This window comes from Oenanthe melanoleuca, chromosome 1A, assembly GCF_029582105.1.
Source record: "Oenanthe melanoleuca isolate GR-GAL-2019-014 chromosome 1A, OMel1.0, whole genome shotgun sequence".
Classification (NCBI taxonomy): Eukaryota; Metazoa; Chordata; class Aves; order Passeriformes; family Muscicapidae; genus Oenanthe; species Oenanthe melanoleuca.
Genome location: NC_079334.1, coordinates 7648982 through 7662122, shown reverse-complemented (window position 1 = coordinate 7662122; position 13141 = coordinate 7648982). Strand labels below are relative to the sequence as shown.

General features: G+C 38.9%; 1 protein-coding gene across 2 annotated transcripts in view; it reads left to right on the top strand.

Moving 5' to 3' along the window:
• Positions 1 to 13141, top strand: part of SCUBE1 (signal peptide, CUB domain and EGF like domain containing 1) — a 184377-nt gene that overhangs the window by 124802 nt on the left and 46434 nt on the right. For both annotated transcript variants that reach the window (XM_056481851.1, XM_056481852.1), the window contains one exon: positions 11879 to 12001. In XM_056481851.1, the coding sequence (XP_056337826.1) occupies positions 11879 to 12001 (123 nt within the window). The remainder of the gene's footprint in view (positions 1 to 11878; positions 12002 to 13141) is intronic.

Sequence of the window (13141 nt, the reverse complement as noted above, 5' to 3'; positions counted from 1 at the left end):
ATTGAGATACACTGAGTGCTTAGACTCTATGAAGAAGCTGACCCAAGCTTCTGACTAAAGCTGACTTTAACCATGATCCTTGGAAGTGGCAAGTAGTACAAATGTTTTGAGATCCTAAGTCAGATACACTTCTGACTTTTTAGAGGAAAAATTCTCAGATATTTCAGAAAACTGAATGCTCATGGGATTTCAAGTCAAGAACCTCAATGGAAAAGGCAGTGAAAATTGATGTTTCATTTTTAAAACAGAATTTGTCATCCTCAAGCTTTTGTGTAGGCTTCACCTTCTGTGACTCTTCATTTGATCCCAGGCCACTGTGTAGAATCTCTGTCCTCCCTCCTATGCATCAGCCCTCAGGGGGCATCAAATTCAATTTTGCACCTCACACCTTTTACTTGTCTCAGGAATCCCTCAGTGAACTGTGTTCTAGAATACAGTCAGAAGAATAAGTGACCCCAAGGGAAAATAAGCACAGCCTTTGATAATTCCTGATGGGATTAGAGATTTTCCATCATATGGCTCAGCTACCTCCTATTTGTACAAGCTTAAAGAGATGTGCATTGGGAAATAGCATGGCACAGCTCTGAACTCATATCTTATTGCAATATCATGCTCCTAAGGACATGGACAGAGTTTATTCCCAACCTGTAGGGTACCCACTTCACTTGCCTTGGCAGTAGCCCTTCCAATTCCCCTCAGAGTCTAAACAAGGAATACAGTGCCTCTCCTTGAGCTCAATAATAGAAGCTAAATATAAGAAAAAGTATTAATATAATAGTGCAAAGAGGCCTGTGTTGTCCATTCAGATGTGGAAGTCAGTGCAGGACAAATTCTCAGTCCCTCTCTGGTTTTCTTCAGTGTTCCTCCCTCTGAAAAACATTCTACTCCAGAGGAATCAGAGTGCCCTGATTTTTTTTTCAGTGGCAGGCCAAAGGCAAATGATTTTGTCAAATGATTTTGTCAAAGCCAATCCACAAGCTGTCTGAAGTCAGGGGGTAGAGTTTTGAAGTTAGCTGTTAAAGTATTTATTGTCTTTTAGCAACTCTTAAGTGTTTACTGAAGTGGTTCATTTTGATCCATTCTCCCCCACTCCCTTGATAGCTTTCTCATCAACTTAAGAAAAGAAACTCAAGAAAAAACTTCCCAATAACCAAATCAGATCAAGTTTCCATCATTCATTATAACCATTATACTTCTATCAGATTCCTTACAGAACTCTGCTTTCAAGCTGCAGCACCTCACCCTCCCAGTGTTTGCCACTAGAAATAAGTGTGTGTTCAAAAATAAGCACCATTGGAGTTTGCTTCTCTGTACTCCAAGCAAAGAGCTATCAGAAAATAGATCAGGTGTAATCACAAGCCAACTATCACAACAAAGAATATCTTTGCCCTCTCCATGCTGATCATAAGGCAAATACAAATCTTGTGGCTGTCTTTTATCCTGAAAACAAGGAAAAAAATAAATACAAAATCCCCTTATGTCTTTGCATGGGCAGAGGGCCATCTTTGCTTTGCATGAGAAGTTGGTGCCTAAATTATTTCATGAACATGAGACTGATATCAAGAATGATAGCAGTGAAAATGTGTGTTCTTCAGTAATTAAATTAGTGCTTTTAGGAGGAACAAAACCATTAATTGAAAATAATAATTTTCTATATATGTGGTGCACATTTATTGTGCAATTAAATATTCCTTTAAAATAGCCTAACTTCCTTAAAATTACCTGCAGACCAACCAGTTCTGACCATTATCCAGTACTTCTGCACAGTCAAAAGCTTTTGAGACCACATGCCATTTTCAGGAAGCAAACAGGCAGATTTGTATGAATCCCAAACTGCTCAACTGATTTAGAGAAACCAGCAGAGTTTTTTTTTTTTTAAATGTTGCAGCAGCTAGATCACTCTCTCTCTTCCCCTTCCCAATATTCTGCTTTTTCTGACAAAACCATATGATTAAAAAACCAGAGGCATTTGTGACAAACAAATAACCAAAGGCAGCCAGAGGGTGATTTCATGCTGTGTCTGCCCAACCAAAGAAAAAGTAACAAAACCAGCATTAAATGAGAGGAAAATCAGGAATTTTATCATGAAAACAGTGGTCCTGTTCAGGATTTGAGTACTGGCAAGACTTTCAGAATACACATTTTGGGAAAGCCCCCAGAAGACTCTTATAGTTGGACTCACTAAATTCCTCTACAGGGAAGCTTTTGGCACATGTACCAACCCCTGCATGCTGCAGAGATAACAGGTAGGCTTGTAGATGGTGAAAGAAGAAAACACAAAGGGAGCTTATTTGCTAGAAATGACAAGTGAAAGACTAAAGCCAAAAGGGAATATTAAAATACAGAGGCAGTTTTGTGGTTATTTTTTGTTTGATAGCACTGTAAGGAAGATGCATGACTGTGTCCAAAATAAACCATCATAAAGATCAGAGGGAAAACTGAGTAACCAATGGGAGAACAATAATCAAGTTCAGTTTATCAGAAGGGATGCTTGTTTTAGAAAAGGTGGATAAGACTCTCAAGTTAGAGGAGAGCACGAGTTCCCAGGTAGCTACAAAAGCATTTTCAAAAGAGCTACCTAAATGTGGATTAAAGAAACAAACATTAAGGCCTTTTTGCTGAGGCTGCAGTTATTTTATGCTGTTCCATCAATGTTGTCCAGGTCTCAAGACAGAATATCCAAGATCAATGCAGTGTGAGGGAAACAGCTCAGCATCCAGCAGGCAGCTGGAGCAGCTCAGTAGAAAGCTCTGTGTCAGGTCCAGTGGGAGAACCACAAACATCTGGGCCAGCACTGCTGCCCTGGAAACAGCTGCTTCAGGACTTGCTGAGGCTGGGGAGTGACTCAAAATTAAGTTTGTAATTTTTCTCCCCACTTTTTCAGAGGAAACAGGGAGTTGGCTGTGGTTGGTGTGTGATAAGAGAGGTGGTAGAGGATGTGACTGAGGAGAAGGGTCAGAAAAGTTCATGGTAAAACCATAAATAGTGGAAGAGATGTTGGAGAGGGAAAATGAGTGAATGAGTAGGGATTGAGGGAGGAAAAGATGGAAAACTCTTGGTGTAATTGGTGACAGTGGTCAGAAGCCTTGTGTGGCAATCAGAAAAATGAGCAATTGGACATTCAGTGAAGAATATGTATGTGACTGTTTGGTTTAGAGACATAATTCATTCAAACTTTCCTAGAGACAGCTGAAGTTTCAGACCTCAGTGATGAAAAATCAAATTATACACCCATGATTTTTTTATTAAAAAAAAAAAAAAAAGAAAGGAAGTGCAAATTTTAGAGATCAACACAGATGAAATTTGTGAAAGAAGAAAATGGAATGAAAAAAAAAAGTGAGAGAGAATGGAGAGCAAAATCCTTCTAACTGCTGCTGCAAATTTATCTAATCCAGGATATATATGAAACTTTCATTGCTCCTTCCCTATTTTTAAGGGAACTGCCTTTTAGATTTTCAGTTGGGCCTTGGGTTTGGGGTTTTTTTGGCTTAAAGAGATACAGTTCATTTGTCTGCTGTAGACTTGTTCATGACAGACAAATATAATATAACAAATTATCTTCCATTAAAAAATTGCAGACTTGGGTCAGCTGCCATGTAACTCACTCTGTTTCATTCCCTCCCAAGGGTTCCATCTATCCCCACAAAATAAATTCATGTGTACTAAGTTAGGGTTTTTTTCATGACTAGGCAATATCCCTGTTCCCTGGAAACTTGCAGTTGTTATTTGTCTTCATGAACCTCCCCTTTGAAAATGCCAAATCCTTTAAATTAATGCTTCAGAGGGTCATATTTTGCATTTCAGTTGTTGAAAAGACCTTGCATTTATTCAACAATATAAAGCCCCTTGAGGATCAGCAGCCACAGTATTTTATGGAAAAGTGTGCTGTGCTTTCTGTTACTTGGGAGCTGATTACTCACATAATCATAACTTCCAACATTCAAAACTTGCAGTATTTTTTTCATTCTTTTATCATTGCCTTTTTCATCATAAAGTACAGCTTTTTTTTTTTTCTTTACTATGAGTAGATCCTGCTCTCAATGATGCCTCTGTCTTCCCTGGTACAGAGCAGATCCCTGACTGAAGTTGTGTCTTCAAAAACTTTTGGAGGGTTCATTTTTGGTCAGCATCCAAATTTCTTTGATTCATTAAAAGCTGTTTAAATTATCATGGGCTAATTGTATTCAAGTGCCCCTTTCAGAAGGAGTAGCTTTATCCCAGGGAAAACTAGCACAGTGGAATTTTAGAGAAAACATCAGTACCTTTAACTGCCCTTAATACCAATTTTATTTAATTAAACAAATTAAACTTTTCTACAAGCAAACTGAGATTCTTGGAAATAAGCACAGAGCTTTCCTAAGCAGTTAATAATTCCAAGGGGGTAAATGAAAACAACCATGAGTAAATATAAATTGAGTTCATACACTAAATCTAGGGATTCTTGTTTCTTGGTCCAGAAGGGCAGTTAGTTCACTTGCCCCTTTGCTCTTCATTCTGACTATATGGAAAAATTAAATACAGAGCCAGGCCTTGTTTTTTAGTGACACCTAGCACAGAGAAAATGCCCCCCAGTTCTATCTGAGTTACTCCTTAACACTGAATTAACACTTTTATTCTTGTTATTTACCTGCAGCAACCCAGTTAATTCTTCTGCCTGGGCTCTTCCTGCATAAACATTACAAATAGAGTTATTCTGGTGCTAGTGGCTGAGTGAATAATTACACTGCACATGGAATTATTCTGGTGCTAGTGGCTTTGTGAATAATTACACTGCACATGGAATTATTCTGGTGCTAGTGGCTGTGTGAATAACTAAGGCAGGTAAGCAGTCAGCCCAATGAATTTATACAGTTTTCTGCCACTGTTTTACCCCCAGCTTCCAGATCTGCCTGTTCTCACTCTCATGGCCACAGGTTTCTCAGAGTTTCTCAGAATTTGATGTCCTGTTCCTTCCACATGCTCTGTCAAAAACAGAGACACATTCTTGAGTGCCCCAAGTATAGATGTGTAAATGCATGGGAGATTGAACAGCACACTTATTTCTCCCTCTCCAGTGTTTTATAAAAAGCATTTTGATTGACAAAAGCATTTTGATTGATAAAATGTCACGGGAGGAGGAGAACTAGTTTTATTTCCTGGGATTCCTGAGAGGTTTATCTTTGCTTCTGGCAGGGGGGTTGGTGGGGAGGAGGGTTAGTTTTGGCATTTAGCTCAACCTAGACAGTAAAAGACTATCAGTCTGTATCTTTGTGTCTCCAGTCCCCTTCACATTCTGTGTCACAGCCTCAGACAGCTTGCACTGTTTGGGTTCATAGCACTGCACTAACATGTTTTTAAGGTTAGAAAAGAATTCAGTGTTCAGCAAAAATTTTAAATGAAAATCCTTTCTTTTCACTTTAGATTTAGTAAATCCCTTCCCTTTTACAAATGAGAAATCTGGGCCTAACCTATTATGACAGCAGTTCTGAGTTTTTCACCTGTGAAGGTTTTTGTGTTTTATAAATCTAATTAACTGTAATAAGAAAATAATAGGACATAATGTTTGTTTTACAAGGTGATTGATCTCTTGGCAGCCTGGCAGACTCTTTTATTGATTGGTTGGTGGATAATGTCAGAGTGGATATGTCCTGGAGGAGAATAGCTGACACCTAAATCCATATGTGACAGATTACCATCTGTGTTGGAAGACAGGTTTCTTCGTGAAATTGCGAAGATAACAGGTGAAAATTGAGAAAGTGACATGAGGGAAATGTGTTGAAACCTGCCTCAACCTTTCCATGCTCTAAGAGCATTTACACAAAGCTCTCTATTTTGTGGGCAGCCTGTTTTCAGGATGAGGGAGATTAAATTTTAATTACATTCATTCCTGTCTGCCCAGTCTAGATTTAATCCTGTTAATTAGGAAAATGCCTTGTCCCACAACCTAGCTATAAAGCTAATTAAACAGAGAATCTTCATTTGCTACTTAGTGGAACTTCAGTTCAGTAATGACTATCATACTTTACAGTTAATTAGCACTGTGGGAGGGAAAATGAGGATGTTGTTGAAGCACAGAACTCAAATTAAAGGTGCTATAAAATGTGCTTTATTTCATTTTGTAGCTATCTGATGCAGGCAAGTTGCATACTATCCTACCTGCCTCAGTTTCACATTTGTTAAAGAAGAATTAATTAAATTTATCTCTCCTGCAGAAGTGTTGTGTAGGTTTAATGTATTGAAGAAAATAAGGTGCTGGCCTTTGAAATCCACAAGTAGAAGGTACTGCATAAATAGAATTATTGCACCCTGAAACATGGAAGAGGCAATGAATGTGCAGTTTCAAGTGGAGGGGTGGAACAGCAATTTCACCTCCTAAAGTAAACATGGACCTAAAAGTCCTGGAGACATTCACAAAATCTTCCAGTGCAAAGCACAGCCAGCATGGAACCTGCTGCTGGATCAAACCATCCTGAAGCCCAGACCAGAAATTTCAAACAATTGTAATTTGACTTAAAAATTTTGACAGCAAATGACTTTGATTTGTAACACCTTGTTCCATAACAGTGCATTTTAAAGTATTGGTCCTGAGAATACCAAGTGATAATTACCAATCCCCAATTTTACAAATGAAGTGAAGCAGGGAAGTATTACACCTTTCCCAAATGTTGGGTAGAACCATTGTAAAACTGGAACTAGAGCTTACAATTCCCTGGAAACCAACCACACAACAGCTGGATGGAGCAGCAGAGCTTGTGTTCTGCTTTGATTTAGATTTTCTCATAGTGGCACTGATCCAATGGATCTGGGATATGAGACTATCTTTCTACCTTAATGAGATATCCCTGTGTTATTTAAGATGCTATGCAATATTACATTTGGAGTATTGCAGGTGGAGCCTGGTAGCTTCTGCTTATGCAGATCCTAAGTTTACAAGTTTTATTAAGAAGTGGCAGGCAAATATCAATATAATTTCAGTGTGAGCATTCATTGGTAGCTCTGTAATATTTGGGACACAGAGCAGTGTGCAGTACAAGGTGTTTTGTGCCAGCCTGTGCTGATTGACACCCCAGGGTAACATGCTGAGCTGCACACTGGGCTTGGATTCAAGTGTGGATGAGTTAGTTTTGTTTGTTTTTTTTCTGCTCCTCTATTTCTCCAGCTCCAGCATGGGGTTAAAAAGTTTTGTGGCTGCTTTGTAAAGTACTTTGTGGTCTGTGCACATCAGGGAGCTAATGTCTGTGTCAACAAGGCAACAGTAGCTCCAGATTTTAGGGGACACTGAGGATTTGTAAAAGGGAAGAAAAGCAAGGGAAAATTAGGAAATCAGGGGATAAAAAGGACTAGCAAGCCAGCCCACCTTGCAGAAAATACATTTATGTTGATGTCCAGTGTACGCTGGCAATAGCATGACTAGATCCAGCATGCTGGCTTTCATTATTAAAAACAAGAAGGTTATGAAGTTTCAGTAATTATTTTAGGCTGATCTGGGAGTATATTATTTTCCTGGAGCTAGGTAGCATTTGAAATCTGCAAAGGATTAGACAGGCACAATGAGTTCAAATATTTGTCCAGCCATTGAAAGGAGGATCCTCACTTCCGCCTGTGCTGAGGCTTTGGAAATCTCCATCTCCATCATTGTTCAACAGCCAAGTGGAGATTGCATGTTGATTTCCCTTTCAGTTGCCTTTAAGCAGCTTATGGGAAATGTTAAGTTCTAAGTTATCTAAAATCCCAACTTTTTAATTTGTTCCCTGGCTTGTATGCAGCGAGGCAAATCTCTGTGGGTTTATATGAGCAGAACCAGCTCCTTCCAAACATGAATTGCACTGAGCAGAGCTTAAAAAAGGTGCAAGTGGAACAGGAGAAGGCATTCCCATTAATCTTCACAAGATCATGAAAAGAAAAATAAGTCTGCCTGCTTAGCCAAGTCAAACTGTAGGTATGCAACTTAGCACAAAGCATCTGAGTTTCTGTAATTATACTAGAAGCTGAAAAACTTTATTCAAAGCTGATTCCACTGCCTCACTCACATTTTCAGATCCTCAGAAAAAATAGGATTATCTATTATTATATATTATAAGAATTACAATAATTATATTAATTATATTTAGAAACCCAGGGTTTGTTTCTGGGTTCACATGGATACACAGCTTTTGTGATAGTGTTGCTATGCTCTGTCTTCAGACAAATACTTGCAGTTAGGGTTTTTTCCTTCAAATATTACAAGTTTAAAGAAGGTGTTAGCTTCCTTGTTGCAAATCTTCTATTTGCTTTTGTTTGTATTTAATTGCTTGGGAATTCAGTGGACCATTTTCAGAGCTAGCAGAAGGCTCGAGTGCTGAGTTGTTTATTGCACCATGCCTTCACCTGACAGTTTTGACCATAATTTTCAATGCTTCTGTGGTTTCTCACTGGCCTGTATTTTCATACCTGCATGTGTCCCAGTTTGTTTTTTTGTAGCAGATCATCAGCCTGTATGAGCAAGATATCATTTAACAGTATTGACTTACTCCATTGGGAGAAATCCCTTGGGATTTTATTCCCAAAGCACTGAAAGCCCATCAGATCTCCTGGTCTGAAATGACTCTCACAGTATCATCAGGGCATTTTATGTACAACCCCCATGGAGGAAATACAGCTCTTTCCATCCTTTTGCATTTCTGAGGCTAAAGGGGAGCAGAGCCTGTGGGAAGTTGGAGCTTTTTTTCTGCAACTTCCATCTGAAGGAGCCACTTGAGAATTATGTTTGAAGAGAGCAGGTTTATGACTTCTCCACAGACAGTCCCAAAATAGTAGGGGAATATTTGACTAAATAATGTCAAAGCTGGTAGAGACACCACAATGGGTTTCCAGTGTGTATTTTTGCCTGTCATGAGAGGCTCACCCTCTGTGAAGTTCAAAGAGACACTTGACAAAGTTGGGTACCAGTGAGGCTAAAGATGAATGGGTCCTCACCTTCTCACACAGTGGAATCATTTATTTTCACATGGCTCATAACACAAATTATTTATAGCCAAGGAAAGAAAAATAGTGGGGATACAAACTTTTTGCAACTTCTCTGAACCAGTTTCACATGATACATACAATACATACTGCTCTCTTCCAAGTGAAATGCAGCAATGTGCTGCTCTCCACAGAGTGAAATAATTTTTACATGCCTTGTCAGTCTTGCTATGGCCATGGAAAGAAATACAGTGAAAGCAGAGACATTGGCACTGTTTATGTTATTTAGAATGTTTTTGCAGCTAACAGTTTTGACCTCTATTCTGTTTTGATGGTCCCTGTTTCAAAAGGTCATGTCATGTTTTCCAGTTAGAAGAAATGAATAAATACTTTCTTTTCCTGTGGACTCTCCTAGGTTTAACCCAGACTCTGGTTCAGAATTATTCCAAAGAATTGCTGGTGTAAAGCTAATATGCTGCATTGTCAGTGGAATTACAGTTATTAACAGCCTAAAACCTACACTCTTATGCCAGCAGAGTTTCATTTTTGCCCCTTATGGTCATGAGAGACACAGAAAAGAGACTGGAATTTGGAATTTAGCATGTGAAATCCAGAGGCCATCATTTAAAACATCACTCATTACTCCAGAATGGTGTTTGACAGGCTGCAAGTAATTTCTACTTCAAGCAGTCTGAGGCAGCAGAGTAGCCCAAAGGTCATGTTGTTCTTATCATGGGTAAAAGATACTTTCTTTCATGATGGATGACTGTTCTGGGTGTTTATGATGCATAACTTATTAGTAATTTTAATTCACAATTCCATTTGTCCCACAGTTTTGTCAGGGCAAGCTGAACTGTAGTTAGGTACACCTAAAGGATGGGAGGTAATCCACACCACAGTCCCAGCTGCACCTTAGGGAGCTGGGAGGAATCATTTCTACAAAAGGAAATGCCAGGCTGCAGGAATTGGGCAGAAAATTCTTCTCTTTTCACTGCCAGTCTTGACCTGTGCAGATGATCACAGCTGAAAGCAAAGGAGTTGCTGCCTCCAGTCTCGTGGTGTTGCATAGAGTGACCCTCTGTTCTTCACCAGATTTATCAGGTTGGGAGCTCAGGGTTATCTGTTCCTGGCCAGCCAAATGCCAGAACTGCAGCACCACAGACAACAAACAGACTCCTGATTTTGGGGCACTTTGGGAACTTTGTTACCCGAGACACAAGATTTGAGCTGGCTTTGCACAAAGCACTCAGCTGCTGCCTACAATTTAGCCTCATTCTTTTAATTGGATTGAATGCAAAAGCTGTTCCTCTGCAGAACCAGACAGTCACAGTAAGAGTAATAAGCAGCAGTATTAGTTCAGAGAGTCTGAGAACAAATTTCCCATCTCCTTGCCATAAGTGCCACTCATAAGAAAACCTCTATAACAATATACATTCTTATTTGAGCCCTGGACATATTTCTGTCAGTTTGTGTGCAACAAAGTGCTCTTTAGAAATGATGGCTGAATTTGCCTCTCAGCTATTGAAATTTTTAGATCTACCACCTCACTCCTCTTGCTGCTGTTTATATTTTGTATGCAGAAATGTGGTAAGCACCATGCCACTTTCCCGCGTTGGAATCTTCCATTTCCAAAAATTAATTCATTACTTTCACTAAGAATCCTCCTAAATTCAAATAATTTTTAAAGTATGCTCTTCATTCACCATCATATTGCTGGTTTTGGTAAATTTCCATCTTATATATTAGACCTTTTGGCATCTAGATTTGCACTTTGAAAGATTTGCTCTTTAAATGGCCAGCTGCTACCTCAGAGTTTCAAAGATCTTATAGCAAGAAGCTTTTCAAAAGAAAACATCACTCTCCATTTAGTTCCTTGAAAGATCTTGTTTTCAATTCCAGAAGTGGGCAGTCAAGGCTCAATGTCATATTACTTCTTCACTGTATGCATTCATAAAAAGAGCTATTATTTTTGCACTGGTCTTCTCCTAAAAAATAATACAAGTACTTTTTTTTTCTTTTTCAAATAAACATGGATCCATGGTTTTATAACTGAGGGAGGATAGAAAGATACCCTGTATTTCAAATGAGGTTTTGTGGCCTGTTATTTACTTACTTCACAGCTTTTTATGGATTGGAAATGAGATTGGTCATTCCAGTTGTTCAACAGCTCTGGGAGACATTAAAAGGAGCTGGAAGTAGAATGATCAGTATGAAATTCAGAACAGAGGTCTTACCAGATTCATCAGTCCACTTCATAATCACTGTTTGAAGTAAGAGACATTGATCCTGTCCTTCATACATACACACACACAAATATATATATATGGCTTTCAAATAAAGGCAATAGGTGCCCTGTCTTCAGAATAACTGAAGAAGCAACATTTCACATGCTAGTTCCTTTTCTGCTACACCAAGTGAAAAAATCTTGATACATGAAAATACTGTGTCACTGTATAATGAGCAAATAGCATATAATGCTCATTCTGAAAAAATGTATCCTTGCATTTGTTTGTGTAAGTAGGATAGAAGCATTTCTTCAAAACTCAGGTGTCTTTTACTTCATGTTTGTTATTGCTTCAGTTTTTCACGTGTTCTTATGTTTTGCTAGTTCCTATGCAAGGTAGAAGATTCACGTCCTTCGCAGGTTGAAGTCAGGCAGAGCTCTCCATCTACAGAGGAGCTTCCCTGAGTGTTCCCTAACCCAGAGTACCTCAGCTTGGGTCATCTGTTGGTTCCAGTTCTACCTCCTGAGCAGCTCAGCCCATAGTTCTCCTTGTAAGCCTTGTGAGATAGGTCTGGGAAGGGACACATCAGACCAGCCTGGTTGCTGACAGGGACAGCAGCCTCCTTGGGGATCTGAGTATATCCCTGTATTCCTGCCCTGAACGACTGAATTGCTGTCACAAACTGCATTTTTGCTGTCATGAGTTAAATCTTTGCTGTTCATTCTCTGCAGACATTGATGAGTGTTTGGTAAACAATGGTGGCTGTGACCATTTCTGCCGGAACACGGTTGGCAGCTTTGAGTGCAGCTGCCAGAAAGGATACAAACTGCTCACAGATGAAAGGACCTGCCAAGGTAATACCTCATTAACCTTACTCTTCATATAATGAGAGTCTTATTTCCATTGGATTTTTGTTGTTGTTGTTGTTGTTTTTATACTTAAGTCATTTGTACTGCTTTAATTGTACTGTCATAGGAAGTAAGGTTAGAAAACACCTGTGAGATTTCTGTTTTCTGAGGTGGGATTAGAAGATTATTGGAAATGTCTTGTTTCAATGTTTTTAGTACTAGGAATGCCAGTGTCCTGTTGAAGTGTAAAAATTCAAATGGCATAGTGGAATAGCCTCAGGCTAAGAGTCTTATGTTCAAATCCTCTCATTTGCTATGATCTGAATGGGACAGAGGCTTATCTTATTTAGACCAGGGTCATTTAGAGTAACTGACTGTAATACAGCACTTGCAAGATTTGAACTAAAAAAAAAGGGTTTAGTTTGTGAGCTCACCTTTGCCTTAGAGAAACTGTTTATGAAGGGAAAATGGTGGTGTTTTGTGGGAATTCAAATGAAGCATGTTTTACATCGTTTGCTGTGTGTGTCATGATTTGTTACCTAAGTCATCTGATGTTATGTGTTCTGTGACTAATTAAGTGCATAACCATTTCCAAGTACTGACCAGGTACCTGCAGCTTTACTTTTTAAAAAACTCATAGAAAAGGCTAGAAAGATGAGCGTGCATCAAAAGAGAGAGAAAGGGAAGGTTGATGTATTCAATTAAAAATTGGCACAGAAAATGCCATTTTATTAGTACGTGATTATTTGCATGAATTTTGAATAAGTTAAAGTGATGAAGTCCAAAACAGCATTAGTATTTTAGATCTTTTTTGTTTATCCACAAAAGAGAAACCACTATCTGGAGATACATGTGTCATTCTGAATTTTTCCATCACTTCTCATTGGTGCTTCCATCCATCATTTGAGGAGCCACCTCCACCCTGACTGTGTGATTAGGCACAAAGGAGTTAGTGAAAGGTTGGTTTCAAGCTGGACAGGATGGAAAGAGCTGAGATTAGCACAGCTCATGCCACATGATTCAGCAGAAATAACTGTAGGATCATGTCAGACACAGGGAAGTTATCAGGTTTTGATTTACCTGCTAAAAACAGAGGCAGAATATTAAAAAGAGCAGTTCCCTTCATGATGTATTTAAAGATGGTTG